The 20,000-nt window shown below is 40.1% G+C and overlaps 2 protein-coding genes across 2 annotated transcripts in view; one reads left to right on the plus strand and one right to left on the minus strand.

Annotated features, from left to right (window-relative positions):
- Positions 1-14,992, plus strand: part of LOC134188764 (uncharacterized) — a 17,109-nt gene extending 2,117 nt beyond the window's left edge. Inside the window, exons 7-23 of the mRNA XM_062656955.1 lie at positions 3,569-3,626; positions 3,697-3,752; positions 3,810-3,917; positions 5,451-5,491; positions 5,554-5,620; positions 7,136-7,179; positions 7,245-7,315; positions 7,461-7,522; positions 8,781-8,915; positions 9,238-9,328; positions 9,456-9,752; positions 11,479-11,660; positions 13,113-13,362; positions 13,628-13,770; positions 13,826-13,964; positions 14,343-14,462; positions 14,521-14,992. Of these exons, the coding sequence (XP_062512939.1) occupies positions 3,569-3,626; positions 3,697-3,752; positions 3,810-3,917; positions 5,451-5,491; positions 5,554-5,620; positions 7,136-7,179; positions 7,245-7,315; positions 7,461-7,522; positions 8,781-8,915; positions 9,238-9,328; positions 9,456-9,752; positions 11,479-11,660; positions 13,113-13,362; positions 13,628-13,770; positions 13,826-13,964; positions 14,343-14,462; positions 14,521-14,637 (1,981 nt within the window). The 3' untranslated portion in view covers positions 14,638-14,992. The remainder of the gene's footprint in view (positions 1-3,568; positions 3,627-3,696; positions 3,753-3,809; positions 3,918-5,450; positions 5,492-5,553; positions 5,621-7,135; positions 7,180-7,244; positions 7,316-7,460; positions 7,523-8,780; positions 8,916-9,237; positions 9,329-9,455; positions 9,753-11,478; positions 11,661-13,112; positions 13,363-13,627; positions 13,771-13,825; positions 13,965-14,342; positions 14,463-14,520) is intronic.
- A 2,480-nt stretch (positions 14,993-17,472) lies between these two features.
- Positions 17,473-19,228, minus strand: LOC134188981 (uncharacterized). Its single transcript, XM_062657197.1, has 3 exons — positions 18,967-19,228; positions 18,748-18,885; positions 17,473-18,601 (listed from the first exon to the last, which is right to left on the minus strand). Exons 1-3 carry the CDS (start codon positions 19,157-19,159, stop codon positions 18,384-18,386), a joined length of 549 nt encoding a protein of 182 aa, XP_062513181.1. The 5' UTR covers positions 19,160-19,228; the 3' UTR covers positions 17,473-18,383.
- Positions 19,229-20,000: the final 772 nt, after the last annotated feature.

Here is a 20,000-nt window from a genome sequence, read left to right on the forward strand (position 1 = left end):
GCGAGTCCATCTCCTTTCTATTAGCATCTTTGCAAGGCAATAGCAAGCCTCCTTCCATCTTAGGATTAGATGGAGAGACACTCATACCTCAGTCTTTGTCTGCGCTTATGGTAAATCCAGTAAAAATCCAAAATCGCCTGAGCTCGGATATTACTGAAGGGAATGCAGCAACATGTGTTGCAAGCATCCTATGTCAAACATGCTGCAAGGATAAGGTCATGTCAGGTACGTGGAGCAGGATCATGGCTTGAAGCCATTCCTTCAGCACCAAAATTTGTTCTAAAGTCATCAGAATTTTGTGTGACAGCATTTTTGTGACTTGGTATTCCTTTGCCATATTCCCGGATTGTTACCAAGTGTGACTGTGGTAGAAGCATTCATGAACATGGTTGTCATCTATTGACCTGCAAGTTTGGCGGTGGCCCAGTATGGCAACACAATACAGTTGTGTCAACTTGAGTTAAATGTTTAGACGAGTCAAGTGTTCCTCATCAAGTTGAGCCAAGAAATAGGAACACTGACTCTGAGAACAGGCCGGATATAACAACATACTCTAATTTCGTAAATGTTCGGCATACATTTAATTTCGGCAATTTTGGCGAAGGGTCTGCCATGCCCAAATTAAATGTTCACCCAACCTTAATGCCAATTCAAATGTTGGATCAGTTTCCTTTGAAACATTTAAACAGACATTACTAGTACTATTAGTATATGTACTGTAAGCACATTCATATGTTTGCCAAAAATGAGTAATGCCGACATACTGTATAGGATATCTGTGCTTCACCATGTACCTTGATGTACTAGTAGTACAAACGTTTTGAGCTGAGCTGGCTCCAGAGCGCAACATAAATATCATGAGACTTTGACACCTAAACCAAGAATTCGAACTTCCACATCGCATGTTGCGCTAATGAAAAATGGGGAGGGGCTAGCTACGAGACTACTTATGTAGTAGTAGTTTAGCACGCGCCGAATGATATGATATGCGTCTGGTACTTTATTTAGTATGTGAAGGTTCTTGCAAACCACCTTACGCAGAAAATTAATGTACACCGTAATAGCGGCAACATAATTTTGTCAAAGATTTGGTTCGCCGAACATTTATGAAAATTAGAGTATGATCCCACTGGACACTTGACAAAAGACCTAGACATTTCACTTGCTCATCCACATTCTCGTGACACCGTACAATCAGCTGCCAAAATATCAGGTGATGCAGCTGAGTTGAGAGAAAAACGCGGAATGACAAATATGGTCAACAGCAGTCTATAGCAGGATCTGATACAACATGTATTCCACTGGTTTTTGAGCACTTTGGCTTTGGGGCTCTATGGCTGAAGACTATCTCTATAAGATCTCCAAAATTTCAAAAGATGCAAATGGAAAAGCAGCGAAACAGACTTTAGAGATAGATGGAGAAAGCAACTGTCTGTTGTACAGTCTTGCAACTCTCGTGTGATTTTTAAAAAGTTGTCGAAGTTGTCTAACTGCAATTTTGATGACTTTCTGTATGATAAAGACGTTCAACATTTTGTTCATTGACTGTTATTGCTATGCATACGTAAAGTTAGCAATTGTTGTTGGTAGAGTAAGAGTTCAAATATAACAATCTGTCTGTCTGTCTGTCTGTCATATGCATCTACTTTTGTTGTCATATCCATTTAGTTCTGTCTGTCTGTCTTTATCTGTCTGTCATATCCATTTATTTTTTTTACAAACACTGCAATGCAAGCTCTAATGGTACATTCTAGTTCGAATACTGAACTAACATGCTACCGCAACTAGTAAGATAAGGGTCTGATGCAGATTAATTGGTGCATGGCTGGATGTCATCCCCACTTCTGCTAAGCACGCTTTAAGAACAAACGAATTTTCTTTAGCGTCTTACCTGAGGTTGGGAGTGGCTCTACCTTTCACCAATTGTATTAAATGAGCGGTCCGGGAAAGGTTAAAAAGTGTGATTGTGGTCATGATTTTGATGACTACGGATACCATTCTTTAAACTGTAAGTATGGGGTGGACCTGTGTGGTCTCACAATTCAGTCTTCAATGAGTGGAGTGAGTGCCTGTCTGGCCTTTACCTTTCCCATCAAACAGAACCAAGACATCAATATATCAATACTGAAGATTGAGATTGTCCAGACATTGCAATGTTTGATCCAAATACTGGACAGAATTTGGATATTGATGTGTCACTGGCTCATCCATGGAGTCAGGACATTGTTAGGAGGGCTAGCAAGGAAATGGTCATGCTGCCACCTCAAGAAAAGAAAAAATGAAAGTGTTCAGAAGAGCTTGTTCCAGGAGGATATTTGTCAAGATGTGTTCCTCTTGTGATAGAACATTTTGGGAGGTGGGGCACAAAGGCAGATAATTTTTTGCAGCATTTGTCACAACAGTCAGCAAATCCAGAAACCAATTTTAAGGCTTCCATGTTTATGTCGTATTGGAGAAAAGATTTTCTACAATTCTGCATGCAATGCCAAAGTTATCCTTAGAAAACTTTTGAAAGGGTCACTTAATCATGGTGATTTAGATAGGTTATTTGATTTTGACATTCAAGGTCAAGTTTATTAGGTAATGGCTTTGTTGTTTGCAAGGACTGGCTTGTATTTAAAAATCCTAGCATATATACAAGTAGAATCCAAATGAGAATAAATTAACTGTCTGTCCGTCTGTCTGTCTGTCAAAGGTATTTCACTATTGATAAAGAACTTTAACTCTACATGAAAGTGAAGCTAAAAACAACTACCGTATAAGATGAAATAGTGGCGGAAAATTATTTTGGTGGATTGATGGATTTTTGAGAGAGCGCCAATATAAAATCCGCCATTAATTTGGCCACCAGGATATGTTGACGTCATCATTACGTGAACCAATCATCATGTGGTGCTGATGGGGTTACAACTGCTTGCCATCTGTTGTGCCTACCTTGTCCAACAGGAAGGTTAAACATGAGAATGAGGCCGTGCAGATATCTATGAAGTCTATCATAGGTGAAGTTATGCGGGTTAAATTCCATAATTGCAAACTCTTCCATGAAGCAGCCACTTACTCTATACATAGCGCGTAAGGAATATCATACGTATATCAGTTATCAAACAACGATGTTTGATCGCCAAAATGAAATCCACTAATATGCTTGTACTGTCAATTTTGTGCAAACTGCCAAAATAAATTCCAGCCAATGTTTCATCTTATATGGTATGCTAGTATCTCACATGAGACAGTCTGATATAAAAAGAATATTGTAGGAAAAACAACAACAACTAATGAATATATTTGTGAACGTTTTAGTTCAGTGTCATCCTAGTCTTCTTTCCTTGCCATCTGTCTGTCTGTCTGTTTGTCTCTTGGTCAGCCAGTCAGTCTGTCTGTCTGTCTGTCTGTCTCTCTGCCTCTCTGTCCTCTGTCTGTCTGTCTCTCTGTTTGTTGCTGATGACACTTTGCTAGCTTCAACATCACCGTCGCATGTATGTTGTACTTTGGTATTTTTTGATTATGTCCAGCAGTTTTTTATATGTTGTAAACTAGTGATTGTGTTGTGTTCATTCTATCACACTAGGTGGTCTGAGGCTCTTCATGGTGTGGCTGGCTCTCCTGGGGTACACTTTGGTGGAAATGTTAGGATTCATGACATGATCTTACAGATTGTGCAATTATTATAATAATCGATTTAATTATTGTGTTCAGCTGTCGCATGCTACTTCATTCCCACAAGTCAACACATTAGGAGCGACGTTCAACAAGTTGATGATGTCATACTTATGTGATGTATATTGAATGGATAACTTTTGTGTTTGCAGGACTCTGTGGCACACAATGGGAAGTTATATTGCAACCGAATGTCGAGCGTTTGCAAACCAAGGCCAAGCTGGTCTCACATATTTTGCTCCGAACATCAACGTGTACAGGTGAGACAAACATGGACAGACTCTTGTATTAGTGTCACGGTCATGTCTAATTCTCAACGTCTGTAAATCGACTAAGTCAGTTTAAATAATTTGTAACATGAAGTCAATTGTCTGACATTAATTGGTTTCAAAAATTTGAAACTTTAATACAGTTTTTGGCTTTAGTTTTCTCTATTGGCTTGTGTACGACACAGAGCTGCCTTGTTATTAGTTTCTTCATCGCATAAGTCCTGAAGACTTGGAAATGTTTCTCTGGCTTTCTATTAGCTTTAATAGCCAGTCAATCAGTGACATCTTAAACGTTTGCACGGTGTTCGAAATTTTATGGCAGATGTAGTCGTAATGTTGGTAATCTCACAAAATGTTTGGTCGTCAAGGAGCTTAGGACTTTTACATATCAAATAATGATACTGATTGTTTTAGCAAGTAAACGAAATCCCAAGACTTCAAAGTTGTCACCCTGAGTCTGATCTGAGTAATTTCACTATTTTACTCTACTGAATAAAACAAAAATTTATCGGGTCCACCATAACTTGAGTGATTTTGGTTGTCATGGTGGCAGTCTTGGAATAATTGGTCATCACTTGAACTCAGTTAGTTGTCAAAGACAGCTTGATGATCACTTTTTCAAACACTGGTACAACAATCTTTTGTGTTTTTCTATGTGTTATGTGCATCATTTATTGTTGACTGTTGACTGCCGTGTGTGTAAGTATGGTGCGTGAGTACGTCTATCACATTTGCAATTTTTTCATTGTGGTCGTGGAAAATTGAAGCTACAGACATTAGCATAATTATGGAGCCACCCCCATATCAACCGAGGCATTGAAATCAACAGAACTTTGCAGATTTATGAATATACCTGCTGACCCACTGATTCTACATCAAATCATGCTATTTGGGTATCTATCTTGTTTTGATTGGACGCTTTGACAACCCGTAGCAACAAAAAGATTAATTAAGAGAATGACCAGACTAACCACCACTGCATGCATTACCATGTCCAACCCGTTCATGTTGTGATGTCACAAGAGCAGATGATGAGAATAGACTCACAATATGCAAGTAAACTGAAACGTATAGTCTCTATTTAATCTTTGAGTATGTCTTCTGACATAAAGAAAGTCATTTTATTGTTTAGATGCTTTTGCATACATTTTGATTATTAACTTTCAAATTTAACGGTTGAACTGACAGCAAGAAGCATTATTTCAACAGGTCACACATCACCTCCAATCTCAGACATGCAGATGGCACAATCAGACCTCACCATTATAGCTTGTTTTGAATTTACTAAAAAGTGCAGCTGTCACTGTAGATGCATGTACTTGCAGTGTCTGAGAAAGTCACATGCTCAAGGTTGCTTCATAATTATGCCCATGTCGGTATTTATGTAGTTCTTATGGCTATATTAAACAGAATTACTGACAGGCTATTTTGTTAAATATTTTTTACATAACTGTCTAATTGTTTCTGTAGTTGACAATAATTTTTTGAATTTTGCTTAAAATTTTTAATAAAAATTGTTTTTAGAGATCCACGATGGGGTCGTGGTCAGGAAACCCCAGGAGAAGGTGATATAATGAAAGTCGTATTTGAATTATTCAGCATGATGCTAGAATTATGTGGTGTACAGATCCCTATCTTACTGCCAACTATGCTGAAGCGTTTGTATCAGGAATGCAGAGTGGGGAAGATGCAAGGTTGCGCTTACATTCAGTGGTTAACTTACAGTTAGAATGTCATTGCTTGTAAGCAGACGGGGGAGAGAAGGGGGTAACATGTGTGAGGCAACTGAATGGATGGATGTGGTACACAAAAGTGGGTGAATGGGCAGGTGACATGGTAGACTAGTGATTGAATGTTTAGTATGGAAATATTGTCTTTGATAAACAGGTAGACAGAAGATTGATCCGAGCATGGACAGGCAGACAGACAGACAGACAGACAAACCAACAGACACCAAACTGACAAACAGACAGACAGATTGCTTTATTGATTTTAATTAAACCTCAAAGATACAACAAGCAAATCTTCAAAAGTAGACAAGTCCACATCAGTCTATTACTCTGTTCATCCATTCAGACCTAATGGATCAAAACTGAATAGTCAGACAGACAGACAGACAGACAGATAGACAGACAGATAGTTCATTAATTGCTTTGTTGGTAGCGGCCTTAAGCCTGGTTTACATTACACACCACGACGCGATGCGATGCGACGTGTTGGATAGGTTTTTTTCTATTTCAGCCCCTCGCGTTGCATCGCGTCGGTAACGGCCTCCTTTGACACGACACGACATGACGCGACGCGAGGTGTATTGTGAACTAGGCTTTAGGTTGCTGCACAATATTTAGCCTGTACTAGCAGTTGGAATATGCAGATATATGTATCGACAGACAGACAGACAGACAGTATATGTTTGTTAGCTTGTTGTCATTGTAATGTTCAATCATTTGAAGAATATAATACCTTTGACAGACAGACAGACAGACAGACAGATAGATGGACATATGTGACATAATAGACGGACATATGTGACATAATAGATGCAACCTATTATTTTAGGTTGCATCTATTATGTCACAAATGTCCGTCTGTCTGACTGTCTGTGTATAACAATAGTCTTATGGGCCCATGACCCTTCCAACATTTCAACTTTTTTTATTTTTCTGTTTTTAATTTTCATTCTTTTAAAAAAAATTAAATTTCAATTTTGTTAAGGTTTTTCAATTTGTTCCAGAAAAAAGTTGAATTTGGTATGTAAATTTCTATTATTAATTTTGTAATTAATTTTTCAATTTTTATTTTTTATTTTGCAATCTTTGTGTATTTTCAAATTTAAATTTTGATTCTATTTGGTTGACAATCTCTGAGTTAAATCAATTAAATTTATTCATGGAGCTGCTAGTGAATCAGTTGAAAGGAATTGAAATTGCCGGAAGGGTCACCGACTCATGGATCCCTTAAGCAATCTTCTCAGCAACTTATCTTTTGTATTTTCTTTTTGTGAAGACATACATAGTATTTGTTATAGAGGCTAATAATCACAGAACAGAGGCTAGCAAGACTGACATCATAAATGTGGCGATGGTTGGATGGGTCAGCTGTGGTTGACATTAGATTTGCTTTTTGTGATGACAAATCGACATATGGCATGATACATATGTAATTTATTAGGTTTGCCAACATATTGTCAATTTTATTTTGTCGTTTAGGTATTTCAAAGTGATCACAACATGCAAACATTATGACGCATACGGTGTGTTCTTCTTGTCTAAATCGTGTTACTTGTGACTTTAATATGCCACTACTTGTTTGCATCAGATCTTGAGAATTGGAACAAGACTGATCGTCATCACTTTAATGCTGTCGTTTCTGCTCAAGACCTGGTTGAGGTGCCACATTCACTGGACTGCTTATAGACTTTATGTCTTTAACTGGTGTTTGTGTGTGTGTGTGTGTGTGTGTGTGTGTGTGTGTGTGTGTGTGTGTGTGTGTGTGTGTGTGTGTGTGTGTGTGTGTGTGTGTGTGTGGATTTAGACGTATCTGCCGGCTTTCGAGTCGTGTGTGAGGCGTGCTCATGGAGCAAGCATTATGTGCAGGTACGGATGGTGTTTCAATGTGTTTATGATGGTTACACATGCATGTGGTTTTTTTACTGAATACTTTGTACTTGGTACCCATTCATCTACCTATTTAAATAAGATGAAACTAAAAATTATTGAATTTGTGATTTAGGGTATATAATGCAATGTTTTCTAATATTTCTATTGTAGTCTGTGACTTCTGCAGAGTGTAGAGAGAAGAGCGATGATATTAATGACTAGTGAATGCAATGCTGCTTGCTGTATGAATGGACTGATAGCACTGACCAAGCTCAGCGATGGCATCTCAAATACAATAAGAAATAGTAATAAAAAATTAAATGTGAATTACAAACTTGAAAATAGAAATTAGCTTGCACTTACAAATTTAAAGTTTGCCTGCAAAATAATTAAAAATTTGAAAATTTTGAAATTGAATTGGCTGGAAGGGTCACGGACCCACTGTATGTTGTCCTTGTAACTGAATTCATACATTTATACTTGCAGACTTTGCAACTGATTGACGGCAAAATGTCATCACCTGCTTGTCATGAATTCTTGTTATGAGACAGACAACTTTATAGTACACCGATAACTCTGTAGTAGCACTCATCAGCTGCTGTGTCTGTGTTGGACAGTGAGCTTTCTTTTGATACAGTAGCCAGGCCCATATGACATCGTTTGAACATTACCCTGACTGAATTACTCAGAATCAGATGTGACAGATATTGGAAAGAGTCATAATGTTTTTGCACTTTATGCATGGAATATTTTGATCGTTTCAATTAGACTTAATGCAAACAACATTGGTTAACTTTGTCCATCCTTAGTCATAATAGCCATAGCACGCATGCACATAGACACAGCAATGTAATACAATGCCAGGTGCGGGTAGGAGGGCGGGTGGGCGAAGCACAGTGAAAAGCAGTGCAGAGCAGCGGAGACAGCAGATGACAAGACAGTCAATTACACACTGAACAGGTAAGTGGCTGTGCAGCTGGTTTACCTTTGTGCCAGTATCAATTAAAGCCCGCCCTGATTCGCTAGTATCTTTAAATTACCTAGCAAAACCTAAAACAAAGAGTCTGTCCAAGTTAACCTACGTACATTAGCTAAAGCTAATAACATACTATGGTGTGTGTTGAGGTGTCAAATAGACTGTCCTATATTAGTTTCTCAAACAATATTTATGGCCGAGTTGTTTACTATTATGGTTGGTCATCGTCACGTAATTTGTGTTTTGTAGGATTTCTCTAATTTTGCCTTGTTTCTTTAGCTACAATGCAGTCAATGGCGTTCCAAGCTGTGCAAACGACTTCCTTCAGAATAAGATTGTTCGCGACGAGTGGGGCTTTAATGGATACATTGTCAGCGATTGTGGGGCCATTAATGACATCATGTCATCTCACCAGTAAGAAATAGCCTCGTTTTATGGTTAATTAAGCGTTTAAGTCATCTAATGTGCAAAAACCCAATGAGCAACCATACTGTATTTGGCAAAGTTTCAATTTGCCAATGTGTGTGTTAGTGCGTAGTGTTAGTGACAACAGTATCACTGCCTGTTTAAGTGTTATACTTCCACCTTGCTATTAAATTGAGTAATTACACATTGTGTGACTTCATCAGTGTCTTGTCCGCAGTACATGCTTGACTTACTGTTGCGTTAGAGTAATGCAGAATGGCAATCTCAACTTTTGTTGTCGATTTTGGGCTAAATTGTACTTCATTGTTAGTTACACCGACACTCCAGAGGCGACTGTGGCAGCAGGTCTAAAAGGAGGATGCGATCTCGACTGTGGTGGGTTTTACCAGAAGAACGGAAAGGTACCATATTCAGTTGTGTCCTTGTAAAAATTTATTAATTTTATCAGTTTAAAATTTATCTAATCATGTCAATTTGTAAAAAGTATATTTCACATTTTGATTTGCTCTCTTGTTGTGCTGTGTTTAGGCTGCAATAGACAAGAAGACGATCAGTGAGGCAGATCTCGATCTTGCCGTGATGAGGCTATTCGAGCATCGTATTCGTTTGGGAGAGTTTGATCCTCCCGATGAGCAACCATATCGTAAAATAGGAACCGACGCTGTGGCTACAGACAATCACAATCAGTTGGCTTTGGATGCCGCCAGGCAAGGAATCGTTTTGCTGAAGAATGAGAATGGGACGTTGCCATTGAGCAAGACAGTCAAGGTGGCATTGATTGGACCAAATGCCGATGCTACTGGAACTATGCAAGGAAATTATCACGTAAGAACTATGTATGTAGTTGAGTGTGTCGATCTTACAGTTATGTTTGTCATAACATATTGTTGGTATTGTGATATAAAATATTGATATGTCATGATGACGTGAGCTCTCTTGCCGTGTGTGAGAGGCAAACTGATTTATACATACAGTACAACCCTGATTATCCGGACATTTCAATAATCCGGATAAATTTATTTCCACTCCAAAAGCATGTGTCTTTCACGATGACGCATGGTTGCCCCCAGCATACAAAAGGCACGGCACTCCGCCCTGCCTTGGCTTTCACTTGCTCCAGCCCCGCTGTGCTTTACTGCATGATACTTGTACTCAAAGATCAACAGTGGTTGTCATGCACTGCCCATTATTAGGTCTGTATCTGTTGGTATTATTTAACAAGAGCATTTAGGCAGCTATATGTGATAAACAAACGAGGTCTGTTGATATCTGGGCTCTCAACTTCTTGAGGTTTGACATAGCATGTGGTCAAGCACAGTGAACGAAATAATTTTAGTCAAAGAGATATTGTTCCTTTTGTGCCTGAGCATTCTGTGACAACAGTTTGTGAAGCAAAGCATCTCAGTAAGCATCAGAGTTTTATGGAGTGTCCATATATAAAATTAGAGTGTGTGTGACCATAAAATTTAGAGTGGGCGTAGTCTTAAGAATTCCCACTGTGCCTTAGAATATTTTTAGCAGCATCCTGCACGTTTTTCTTGCATGACATCGTTCCAACATGGAAACATGTCAACCATAGAGGTTTTCTTACATGTAAGGCCACACTGAAATTGTGGGGTTGAGGTAACATTTGAGAAAGAAAGACAGGAGGCGGGCAGCATTTTGTTGTGGCACAGTGTACTTCATTGTCCACATGGTCTGCCCGATCACCGTATCCCAACCCCTCTAATACGTCATAAAGTTTACAGTCTGCACAGAACACGAATCTTCCCATCTTTCAAAACACGTTTTCTCTCTCTTGTGGAAACACAGAGGGCAATAGAAGACACCATGCTACCAAACGAGCGCATACGTAAAAACCTGACGGACCTCCAAACACAGGCTACCCCAACCCAACAATTTTTTCGGTGTGGCCCAATCATTACTTAAATGTGTAAAGATGTTGAGTCGTTATTGCCGTATAATTAATAATTAAATATTTGTTCATTATGTTCTTGATATGTATGACTGAGCACAAGGAAGTCACCACACCATCATGTCATTTATCTAGACCTTCGAATATCCGGACAATTTGGCTTCCACTGAAAACGTCCGGATAATCAAGGTTGTACTCTATTGATACGTAAACTAGCACGGAAGGTGCATACCTGATTGTACAGTGCGGAATTCTAAAGTTAGTGCATATGGCATATGTATAGCCACTTGCATTGTATGTATACACCACAGCTCTAGATTACCTACTAACGTATCTTCAGCGTTTTTTATGCCACCAATGCAGCATAGATATTAATTGTTATCCATGCATAAAATGTTGGCTTCTCAAGAGGCAACCCGAGAGTCATCGAGTGCACAGACCACAAATGAAACTCGTGTCTTCGATCGTATCTGATCTTGATCAATCTGTTCATGTAGCCATGATTCGAAAACTCACACTCGGACATTTGTGCTTATACTGTGTAGTAGATTGGTGTGCAAAGGTTCTTGTTGGGTGTGATGTCTTCTACACGAAAAATTCTGAATTCACAAATGCAATGTGTTGTGCTACTGTTAGGGTACCGCTCCGTTTCTTATCAGTCCGATGATGGGCATTCAGAAATTGGGTGTCAATGTGACATATCAGCAGGGATGTGATGTGAAGTGTTCCAGTACATCTGGCTTTGATGCTGCCGTGAATGCAGCGAAAGAGAGCGACGTTGTCATCCTCGTTCTCGGGTCAGACAACAGCATTGCCAGGTATAGCATAATATTACATTTTCTGTTTATCTGTTAGTTAGTTTGTTTGTTTATGTAGTTTGCCTTTGTTTACATGTCTGGTTTTATGTCTGAATGTATACCGTATTCGCCCGTAATAACGCCCTGGGCATATAGAAAAGAAACACTTTTTCCCTGGGTGTATACTAGGGCATGGGTGTTATTTTGGTCCTAGGCATATACATGATCACAAAATGCTGTCATTTCGCCAGTGATCATCTAATGCTTGAAAACAGAAATACCACAAATGCTTGCGATTATCCTACACGCAGAAACTAAACAGTATACACACGTGGTCGGCCTGAAGCCTGTCAAGAGCATCTGAGTCGGTAATTGCAATGAAGACATGAGTCTAGCGGTAAGCACTTTCACTCAACACTGACACCAGCTCATCAAACACACACAGATGAAGACGAATGTTCTGCGGACCCCATTTTGTTTGTCTGTGCATGTGTATCCTGGGCTTATACTTGGGCTTGGGCATATAGTTGGGCATGAGCGTTTTTTGGGCAAAAAGTTCTGACCTGTCGCACATGGGCATGGGCGTTACTTCAGTAAGGGCATTATTACGGGCAAATATGATATACAATATGCATCTATGTATGCCATTTCTGCGAGGTCAGAACAAGTGCTGGGTGAAACTACCATATGCATCCACACACAAGCCACACTAAAATTTAAGCCCCGGGGGCTTCAATACAAACCTCTCTGCAACTTAGTGTGACTGTTGTTCTTAATAAAAGACTCAGACTGAATAGAAGACCCACCTTGTCTTCAGCTGCATGCATATACAGGCGGGATTTGTTTCAACCTGTAGCTGAGGCACCTACTCGACCGCTCATTTGAAACTATCATATTCTTTGAAGGCTTTACTGCAGCTGGGCAATCACGTGAACAGTTGCCAGTAGCGTATGTAATTGACAAGTGAAGCAACTTGCAACTCTATAACGTACAGCCAATATCTCCCTACCAGATAAGCTTTTGTCTAAATACAAGCCCCAGGTTATTTATTAGTACACAAACTGCGTTTTGCATTCCACCATTTACTTCAAGCCCCGGGGCTTGTTTCCGGAAGGATATGGTTGTGCAGTCAATGATCAAACTACAGTGTGCATGTATTAGTAATTGCATGGGTGGCCAGTCAATATGGCATTTATTGTCCGTGGGTCATTCGGCCATTGTAAATTTTAATTTTAGGTTTTCGAATTTTTATTTTTATTTTTTTTAATTTTTGTTTCAATTTTTTCTCTTTTTATTGCACTTATGTCTGTGGCTGATAACTGGGATAATGACCGAGCCACAGTATGGTCAATTATCAAGGTGACAAGCCACTAATAAATTTGTGGATCAATGCCATATTGATCTTGGTGCACCTCAACCCATACAATCAATGGTATTATTCTCGTTTGTGGTAATATATTTTATTGTTATTAGTGAGGGTCACGACCGTACCACTCTCGTTCTTCCCGGCAATCAAGAGAAACTGCTAGAGGAGGTGAAGGCCGCATCGAAGGGACCGCTAATTGTCGTGCTGATGTCGGGTGGTCCATACGACATCTCATATGCAAAGACCAACGCTCAGGGAATTCTGTGGGTCGGGTACCCGGGTCAAGCCGGTGGTCAAGCAATAGCAGAGGTTCTATTTGGAGACTACAACCCCGGTGGACGCTTGCCAGTAACATTTGTAAGTCAAACAAGAGTGACACGTTTTCAGTTAGTTTACACAACTTGCATATATAAATAATTTAATTTAATTAATTCTTTTTTATTGATTATTAATTTTTACAAATTAATTTTGAGAAGCATGAAGTTCTAAGAGAGACAATAATCTATTGCAGTAAGTATACTCGATTAGTCACAGTTCATGACATGCCTGTATGCACATATACAACAATTACATATTGATATCAACATGTACATATTTAGTAGTTGTAAATGTTATTGTTTAGTATCCGGCTGATTATGTCAATCAGATTTCGTTCTTTGATATGGGAATGCGATCACCTCCCGGACGGACATACAAGTTCTACACAGGAATGCCAATTTATTGGTTTGGTGACGGCATGAGTTACACGACGTTTTCGTATAAATGGTGTGTGGTGGCTTCAATAGTTGGTCTTGAATAGAAAATGAGTGTGTCTGTGTAGGCAAGATAAGTTGGTGTCTTCGATTGATATGAGTATCGATGAGATGATGGCAGATGGGGTGCCACCGTATAATGTAACTGTGACGAATACGGGAAAGATGATGGGAGACGACGTCGTGCTGGCATTTGTCAACTCAACAGTAAGATTAAATGGAAATGAGAGTGGGAATACTGTAGTGGTATGGAATACATGGCTTGGTCACAAAGATGGTTCACACGCACACACATACGTGCACACACGTGCACACACCAGACACATGCACACACCAGACACACACACACACACACCAGACACACACACACACACACCAGACACACACACACACACACACACACACACACACACACACACACACACACACATGCACGCGTGCACACACACACACACACACACACACACACATGCACGCGTGCACACACACACGCACACAGCAAGCGAAGTATTGACATATGATTTGAACCCAATGAATACGCTACCAACTTGCACACCTTATCCTCATTCTTGTGTGTGATTTCAGGCTCCTGGTGCACCGCAGAGAGAGCTGATTGGATTCGAGCGTGTCACACTTGCTCCAGGAAAGTCGCAGAATGTCTTCTTCGCTGTCTCTGCCACGACTTTCTCTATTGTCAACAGTGATGTTAGACTATAATATAACACCAGCACCTCCATGATAGTATATGTCTGGTATGTTGCAGGGTCGCCGGGTTATCCATCCAGCATCGTACAGCATCACTGTTGGAGACTTAGTTCATACGGTTAACCTAAAAGGTGAGACAACCATCCTTGCCGAACACCCATTCAAGAAGTGGTGATGTTATGACATGATTTGGTGTCAAGTTTTAGTGTTTCTTTTGCTTCTGTACTTGGGTTCTAAGTTTTTTTCTTATTGTTTGTCAGTTACTGCAACTGTGTGGCAACCTTTTGTGTTTGATGGTATATTTGTACGAGATGTAGTCTGCAGAGCCATTCTAATTTTTTTGTTCTGCTTTTGTATACGTCCAACAGGTCAGGTTTTAGTGTTTAATTAAAATGAATTGCGGCTCGATGTCACCAAAATGTGTAGTCGTCCAGTTTTTTCCACGCATCATTCCCGATGCCTGACAAATGACATGTCAGATATTTAGTCTTTACCCCTTCATTTTGTGGTTTGATTTGGTATGCTTAAACTGCAAGGGAAGGTTAGGTTTTAGCGAGAAGAAACGTGACTTCGTGAAAGTCATGTGACTATGCTAATAGCATACTCAAAGGGGCTTGAGTACTTTCAGTCTGCATGGCTATACATACCTGTATATTCATGTGACTATGTCTGCTTGGACCGAGTCAATATCTGGTCAATTGGTCCAATTATCAAGCATAGCAGTATTCATGTTTGGCTGTATGTACCAACAATAGACATTGGACAGACAGCCAATAACAAACTGGCAACAGTCACGAGAGAGAGAGTTACACCAATAGTTTGAACAGTCTACTTTAATTAAAGGTGCAGGGTCACAGTCGGACATGCGCAATTGAGCCAATCTCAAGTGAGGTAGTTTTTGTGTCATAGCTATTGTACATAACCTAAGTTCGAGTGTCCTGGCAAGAAAATAAGTTTCGATCACCAGTAAGCGCTTGTATGTGGCGCATGCGCAAAGGTTAATGGACAAAACTATTGCAAAACCAGCTATTTAGGTGTCAATTGACGGGCATGGCAGTAGTGTTAGCTTTAAACAATACAGATTTTTGGTGCTTACTGTGAGCTGAGTGCGCTCGGCTACTTTGAGAGAAAGACTGCGGACGCAACATAAGGGAATGTAATGTGTGTTCTCTGGTCACATACAGAGAGTAAGGAACTCCTATCTGTGCGATGGCGCTTGTCAAATTTTACCAAACCTGCAGCGTAGTAATCTCAGTTTGAGGTTTTAGAAGAAAAACTCCGAGAACTACGTCTAAAAAGCCTAGAATTTAGCCACCAGAGTCACGGTCTAACGGCTTCTTATACTGTAACGTCTTGATCGTTCCAATTCAGGCTATAGAGAGACTTCAGTCAGTGTTGCCTTCAGTGGATATTAGAGTGTCTAAGTCCTCGCGGTTACTGAGTGTTTGAAAAAGTGCACCCTTTTCAAACGGATGCAGTGCGCATGTCCGACAGTGACCCTGCACCTTTAAGGTTGCAAGTCACAGGGTCTTGTTGAAAATGCACAGTTCAAACATATCTTACTGTACACTTACCTGCCATGTGTAGATAAGTGTACATTAAGTTATATGGGAGTTTAACGAGAGGCAACTCCATATCTGTTTTAGGGTTGAGACAAATGTATTATATAAACATTTGAATATTCGTCCGAAACAAGACCATGTAGCGTGTGCTATGACATCTTTCATGAATTCACTCATACAGACTGAGCATTACGTCATCCCTATTTTCTAGACACTACGTGTTTTATACCCTAGAAGATGGTGCAATGTAGGGATGATGTATTGCTCAGTCTGCATGAGTGAATTCATGAAAGACGTCACAGCACACCCTACATGGTCTTGTTTCTATTCTTTTTTGTACAGCAACCCTACATCTTTCTCATTATTTCAAGATGTTTTTTTATACTTACTGTATTAAGGTTGAAGCAAATGTATTATATGTCTTACTGTATTATATATAGTCGTCCGAAAATATTCAAATATTCGAATTTTGGTGCAACTGCTCCTATACAGTTTGTTCTAACCGATACACTACTGCATAGGCAGCTACTCTGAAATACATGGTCTGTCTACTAAACTACAATGACCTTATGGAGTGTATAGTAAACAAATCAGGGACACGGGGACTCGTTATGTATGTGATGCTTTGGAGTATTAGGTTACATTACATCTAATGTAGGACACATTGTAGATATTAATAATCAAATTTATATCAATCACAAAATTAATAGTAACTTGCCTCGATTACAAACTATTCCTGGCTATGCCACTGTAGTAACATAGCCAGTCAGCAAGTTTGCTGTCACACCTTGGATGCCATTGTTGACACTTACTTCGACGCATGAACAAAGCAATGCAAATGTTCGAATACTGGATGTCATATTTCGAATGCCAAGAACATTCAAATATTCGTCTGAACCCTACTCTGTATGTCTTGAAATCTGTATTTGACAATGACGGACAATTTGTGGGATATTATGAGAATCTGGCCAGGTGATGTGTGCTTTGCATGCAACAAACTGATCGTTTCTTCGGTGGGCTCATAGTAGCCTCGTCCCCAGACTCTCTCGCGCTAGTCTTGTCTGGTGCCTGTATGACAATTCCATACAGGCACCGGACAAGACTAGCGCGAGAGAGTCTGGAAATGAGGCTAGGCTCATAGCCGTGGAAGCCAGTGGTTACAGACAGAGCTTGAGTTACTAGCGAATATTTGCACAATTATGAGGTTCAAGTTTTTGGGCATTCATTGATGGATATTCCTTGATATTTGGAGATCAATATTAGGCCAGACCGATTAAATTTTTTGATGCTCGGATCTGCTGTCCAATTTAGAGCTCGACTGAAATAGAAATAAATTCGATGTGTGCATGCGCAATGACATTGCATGCTTGCTGTAAGATGACTTGGTAGCATATACATCCTACAACTACATATCAATGACTCCATAACTTATTGTACCTAGGATTTTCTGGGCGGGGTTTCCAAGAGTTAATATTAACAAAAGAAATTAATATCAATGATATAACACGTCATAACTCAAACCAGTTGCTGTCGCATAGCATCAATGATCTAATAATCTTCTTAAATAAGTTAAACTACAGTTCTGAAAAGGATCCTTCAGTATCCTCGTGCTAACAGTGACTCGGACTAACAGTAAAGGTGACGCCCACCTCCTGGGGGTTTCCAGACTCGCACGCAACCTAGAAACATACCTGGGTAGACCACTGAATAAGTGCTAACAGTGCATGGGACCAGTGACTGTGTCCGAGTTCTGCTTAGTATCAGCATCTTTGTTTTGGTGTACATTTCGTTATCTCACATTTGTATGCAGTGCAACAAAAACTGCACTTGCTTAAAATGTCACATGATCATTGCTTTTTTAGTTTTATTGGTCAGTCCAGGTTTCATATCCAAATATTCGAGCATCAAAAATTTAGTTGGTCTGGCCTTAGCCATCTGGAATACAACAGGTAGGTCATATCGCTATGCATCACCATCGTGTAACATCATGGACATTGGCGTGTGTCATTAGTGATGAGATAGTTTACTATGTGCAAGCTCGTTTCATTGCCATACGTCAGTCAAAGTTCAATCCCTGGCCTCGCCTTCCACTTGCATCATCATCATCATCGACAGTGTTTTGTTGATTCCCTTTGCTGTAGCTTGACAGCATAAAGCATATTGGTCATACTTGTGACCACGAGCAATGACTCATACACCCATGCAGTGACCAGGTAGCCTACTGTACATCATGGCCATACGTTCGTACACCAAAAGAAGTAGATGCACAGAGGCATGTTTTGTTTATAAGACGGCAAGGAAGCAAACGTGAATGCAACGACAACACGAGAGCGGCTGAAATCTAAACTACATCTATACATCAGAGCAACGCGTTTTCGGTAGGATAATATCCACGGGACTGACGTACAGCTTGCACAGTTTCGGCAAAAAAGCATGAAGCAGCGATAACGTGGAACACCACACCGACGCATCCGAGGAAAAATGCCCAGCCAAGCGACCCGCTGTCATCCTTAGGAAAGCCTGCATACCTTGAGTAGTTGACAGAATATACTGCTAGACTAGCTGCCAAAGCACCAGCTACGAAACCAAGAACATGCACATTGGACTATTCACCATATTAAATGGTACACACACACACACACACACACACACACACACACACACACACACACACACACACACCACACACACACACACCAGGTTACTAATTTTGTGTTACTGACCGATTATCAGTGTCACAACGGCAGCTGCTGCTGTAAAACGTATCCTTGCTTTCACATACCCGAACACAGAGAGAAAATACGCTATCAAGATGAAAGACAGCGACGCCCCAGCCAGAATTCTCACTCCAGTCAACACACCTACAACACACCACAACACCGGTCAACTTCCGGTTTCAAGATACTACACTCTCTACGACTTCTACGCGTTTGAACATTCACCTGGAACGTTGGACAATCCACGACAGACCGACTGACCCCCGAATTTACAATCGTCGCACTCGCAGTGAAGCCACAGACCGGAGTGGTTCAGGTCGTCGACCACCGCCCAGTAGCTGCTGGCGATGGAAAGTGTGTGAAAGAAGGCGGCGACAGCGAGTACAAGGAATCCGGAGTGCACACACAGGAACGCCATCGACGTCGACTTGTTGGAGCCACTTTGTGACGCAAGTACGGGAGGCGGGCTAATATGCGATCACGCGCGCTTGCGCAATTCTTGCTCAAGGCATGCGCAACGATCCAGCTTAGCCAGTCTCGTTTTCTGAAGGATGTTGAGTGATTGTCATTGATTCAGAATCGGAGAAGGAAGAAATGCGAAAGAAAAGAATCTAAATCTAAATTCTTTGTTGAGCCTTGGAGCACTCAGGTTCGTCTGCGACGGTACATAGATAATAATAATAATTTAATCATTTATAGGTTTTAATTACTAACTTATAATTGGCAGTACATATTATATAATACATTGCACTATATTGAAGTTTATCTTTTGTCTAAGAACTCTAGCATATTTATTATGCTGACTCGGTTCCAGACGCTTTCCCGTATGTAGTACTGCACGTGACAGGTCCCGTTCGTTCGTCCTACTTTTGACCTCCTAGATATATTTATCTGGTATTGGCACGTACTTAATTATATTTATTTATATTGTCTCTAATAGATGTTAATTGACATTAAATTAATTGAAAATAAAGACATTTTGTGCTTACTGACATAGCTTTGCATTCTTAATTACCGTTTGTCTGAAATTTGCTTGTTTGTGGCTACATTAATTAATTAATTGCATGATTAATGAACTAGTTTTACGGTATCCGTAGGCGCCTCGCGTTGGTGAGTAACACGTCGCAAAGGAGTTTTCTGACCGTCTAGGTAGCTTACTATATATATACCAAGAGTTCCATATAGGACCACGCCCCTTTGTGTTGTGGGACCCATATTAGAAGCCTCGCTATGCTCGGCAAATAAGTACATTAATTAAT

This window comes from Corticium candelabrum, chromosome 13 (assembly GCF_963422355.1).
Source record: "Corticium candelabrum chromosome 13, ooCorCand1.1, whole genome shotgun sequence".
Lineage (NCBI taxonomy): Eukaryota > Metazoa > Porifera > Homoscleromorpha > Homosclerophorida > Plakinidae > Corticium > Corticium candelabrum.

Bases quoted from the DNA above. Each gene is read 5' to 3' on its own strand.
- LOC134188981 (XM_062657197.1), bottom strand. From the start codon at position 19,159: ATGGCGTTCCTGTGTGTGCACTCCGGATTCCTTGTACTCGCTGTCGCC. The intron at 18,886-18,966 runs GTGAATGTTCAA...GGTGTGTTGTAG, and splicing joins TGGATTGTCCAACGTTCCAG to GTGTGTTGACTGGAGTGAGA. The intron at 18,602-18,747 runs GTCAGTAACACA...TTGGTTTCGTAG, and splicing joins CGTTGTGACACTGATAATCG to CTGGTGCTTTGGCAGCTAGT.